The sequence below is a fragment of the Neomonachus schauinslandi genome, unplaced genomic scaffold (assembly GCF_002201575.2).
Source record: "Neomonachus schauinslandi unplaced genomic scaffold, ASM220157v2 HiC_scaffold_2583, whole genome shotgun sequence".
Lineage (NCBI taxonomy): Eukaryota > Metazoa > Chordata > Mammalia > Carnivora > Phocidae > Neomonachus > Neomonachus schauinslandi.
Genome location: NW_025411272.1, coordinates 1,310 through 5,016, shown reverse-complemented (window position 1 = coordinate 5,016; position 3,707 = coordinate 1,310). Strand labels below are relative to the sequence as shown.

The 3,707-nt window shown below is 67.8% G+C and overlaps 1 protein-coding gene across 1 annotated transcript; it reads right to left on the bottom strand.

The window, feature by feature from the left end:
- Positions 1–259: 259 nt before the first annotated feature.
- LOC110578330 (A-kinase anchor protein 17A-like) lies at positions 260–3,487 on the bottom strand (the record flags this gene model as incomplete). The annotated part of the gene is made up of 5 exons (XM_021687866.2): positions 2,715–3,487; positions 2,081–2,229; positions 1,109–1,241; positions 780–898; positions 260–426 (listed from the first exon to the last, which is right to left on the bottom strand). Coding segments are annotated over exons 1-5 (1,330 nt in total), but the record flags the coding sequence as incomplete, so codon positions are not given.
- Between the last annotated feature and the right edge of the window lie 220 nt (positions 3,488–3,707).

The window sequence follows — 3,707 nt, the reverse complement described above, 5'->3', positions numbered from 1 at the left end:
ACAGAGAAAATGTGCAAGAACCACCGGGTGTCTCCACAGACACCCTCACCCGCACTTTGGCTTCAAAATTAGTCGGATAAACGACGGACGTAGTTAAACACTGAAAGCTGCCCTGGGTGGGACAGGACGCATGAGGTGAGACCCCTGAGCCCAGGCAGGAAGTCCACAGGCTGCGGAAGAGCGACCCGGCCGGGCTGACGCCAGAGCCGCAGAGACCTCGCACCCGGGGGGACAGACAAGGACACAAACGCCCTCGCACCCGGGGGGACAGACAAGGACACAAACGCCCTGGCGGCCCCAGGGAGGCCCAGGGAGGCCCGGGGCGGGGGCTCGCGCTGGCAAGCGGGAAAAGCTGCAGGGCCTCGGTGCGCACAGAGCGCCGCGTGCGGGAAGGCCCCGCCACAGCCGGTGTCCAGGCCCCACCAGCTACAAGAGCCAGGGGTCCCAGCGGCTTGGGGGCCCCCGGAGGCAGGCACAGCTCCGAGCAGAGGCGGACCTGGAGGAGGCCCGGGGCACGTCCCGTGCCAGAGCCGGACAGCCCCCAGCCACGCTCCGCCCCTCCGTGGCACGGAACCAGCCAAATGAACACGCATCAGTGACCGAGGACGGGCGCCCACGCTCCCCGGGGCCGGCCCGCAGCTCAGGCCGAGAAAGGGCCGCGCGGGCGGCAGCGGGCTCCGCGGGGACAGCCGGCCCCTGCCCTCCAGGCCTTGCCCCAACCAGCGCCCCGTGGGCACAGCAGAGGCGCCGCCTGCTCCCCGGGAACCGTCTGTCCTCACCGCGCTTCCAGCCCGGACAGACGGAGCGGCCCATCCGCAAAGCCAAGCGCCCGCTTGCGCCGACTGTAAACGCCCAGGCCTCGGCGCCTCTGGCGAGAACCCCGGCGCCTCCTGAGAGGCTGCGGGGGCCCCGGGGCACGTGGTCACGGTCAGCGCTCAGGACAAGGGCTGGGCTGCCGTGCTCGCTGCCCGCGGCTGCCGGGGCCCAGCACCTCGGCCCTGCCCGCTGCGGCCCCGGAGCGTGCGGGCGCAGGGAGGGGTCGCTCGCCACAGAACCCACAGCACCGGCTCCCGAGGCAGCCTCTGCAGCAGCGCTCCGCGGCCCGCACGCTCCCGCGCCAGCCGTCTGCCTCGCCCTGCGGCTCCCGCGGCTGCGTGGGCTGCCCGACCCCAGCCACGGCCCCAGCCGCGGCCCGGCGGCACGCGCCGGCCGGCCGCCCCTCCTCGGGGAACAACGCGGAGCTGGGTCAGGAATGACGCACGCGGTCTGGACCCGCTGACCCACAACTGGACGCTGCAGCAAACTCTAGGTCCAGGGTCGCCTTCCCTCTGCGTGGCAGGGGCAGGCAGAAGAGCGACGGGGGCAAGAACGGTGACCCGGCGTGCCCCCGAACGACCCCAAAGGCAATCGATGACCGCCTGTAAACGGAAACCGTTTCTACTGGAACGCGGCCGATTTCGTCAGGGGTCCGGTCCAGGTGCCTAACGGAGCTCCGCGCTGAGCGCACGACGGCCAGGGCACAGGAGGCGCGGCCCAGGCCTCCGGGGGCGCGTGCACGCACGCGCGCGCACCCAGACGCACGTGCACACACAGACGCGCGCGCACCCAGACGCATACACACACGCACACACACAGACACACGCGCAGACACATGAAGATGCGCGCACAGACGCACACGCGCACGCGCACCCAGACGCACGCGCACCCAGATGCACACATGCACCCGGACACGAGCACTCGGACGCGCGCGCACCCAGGCGCACGCAGACGCACGCGCGCACGCAGACGCACACATGCGCACAGACGCACGCACGCACCCAGACGCATACACACGCGCACCCAGACGCACGCGCACACAGATGCACACATGCACCCGGACACGAGCACCCAGACGCACGCGCACCCAGACGCACGCGCGCACAAACACACACATGCACCCAGACGCATACACACACGCACACACAGACACACGCGCACACACATATGCAGATGCGCGCGCAGACGCACACGCGCGCACAGACACACATGCGTGCCCAGCCGTCCGGCGGGCCGTGCGGAGGCCCCGCGTCTGCACACGTACCGTTCCTCCGCTCGCTGCCTCTCCTCGGCCTCCTTCTCTCGGCGCTTTTGTTCTTCTCTCTGCTGTTCCAGCTCCTGAAGCTTCTGCCTCTCGAGCTGCCGTTTCTTAATGGAGGCGTCGCTCAGGTGTTTGGTGGAGTCGAAGGAAACCTTCCGGGGAAAACAGAGCGCAGAGCAGTTACGCACAAGCGCGCTTCCGACCAAGGCGGCACCCGCTAGGCGGCAGGCTCTGCCCGACTGCACGGAACGCGTGCATTCCAGAGAACCCCGCACTCGACTGCGGCCCGCCCAGGACACGGGGCCCGGATCCCACGGGCACATCTGGACACACACAGCCACTTCCGGGCTCAACCGCGAGCTGCCCTGGCGATTCAAGCGGGGAGCGCGCACCAACAGACACGGCCGGCCTGCACCGTTTGTCTGGAAGGGAGAACGTCACCTTTTCCGAGACGGTGTGTCCCCTCCCGCTACCAGGGCCCCGCCGTCCCCCTGGCCCGAGGCCACCAGGCCGGCCGCGATGGGGCCTCTGCTCCGCGAACGAGGGCGGCCAGCTGTCCCGTGGCCACCAAACCACCTGAAGGGGCCTGCGCCCGACTCTGAGACGGGCCAGAGCAGGCGGCCGGGCGGGGGCTCACCTTGATGTTGCAGGCCACGGCCTTGCCGTCCTCACCCTTGTACATGAGCTTCATCCCGCGCAGGGCGCTCATGGCCTGTATGAAGCCCACGTACTCGCGGTACTGCACGTAGGCCTCGAAGTTCAAGTGTCCCCCGAAACTGAAGGTGTGGAAGTTGCGGCCAGTCATCTCCTCCCGGTAGGGGTCCAGCATGGGGATGTCCACGTTGCGGATCTCCCCGAACTTCTCGAACACCTTGACCAGAACCTCCTCACTGGGCTTCTCGGAGCCCGACTCCTTGAGGGCGAACCACTTGCAGGGCAGGCCCTCCAGGTGGATGGTGTCTGGCCGCTCCCCCGGCAGCGTCTCGTTCATGTCCTTGGCGTCGCGGAAGAAGGAGTCCCAGTCGTGGCGGGTGGGGAAATCGATCTTGAACTCGGCGGCGCGCACCTTGAGGATGTCGGAGAAGCCGCTGAGCTTGATGGTCTTGCCGTCCAGGCAGGCCAGGAAGGACTTGACCAGGCTCTTGTTCTCCACCTCACCCTCGAAGCGGATGAAGTCCATGGTGCTCTTGGAGATGCGCAGCGTGGAGAACTGGTGACTGTGCACCATGCCCTTCAGCCTCTCCATCACCTCCCAGTTGGAGATGGACTTCCCGGGCTGCTTCAGCTGCGGGAGCGCCACGCTGATGGTCATCTTGGTGATGGGCTTCAGGTACAGGCCGTACGGCGGGCAGAGCTCCACCGCCTCCGACGTGTCGTGCACTATGGTAGCCGCTGCCATTGCCGGGGCCTTGGGCCTGGAACACAGACACGGACGGTCAGGGCGGGCGCCGCAGAGCACCGTCCGGCACAGGACAAACCAGTGTGCTCTCTGCCACGCCACAGAAAAGGGTCTCTAGCTCACTAAACGCCACCGCCTGCCGAGGTCATGTTTTGTGCGGGGATTTTCTGGATCAGAGAAAAGAAAACGGGGCTGATGAAAACTTCTACGAGGTGGAGCGTCGTGCCCCAG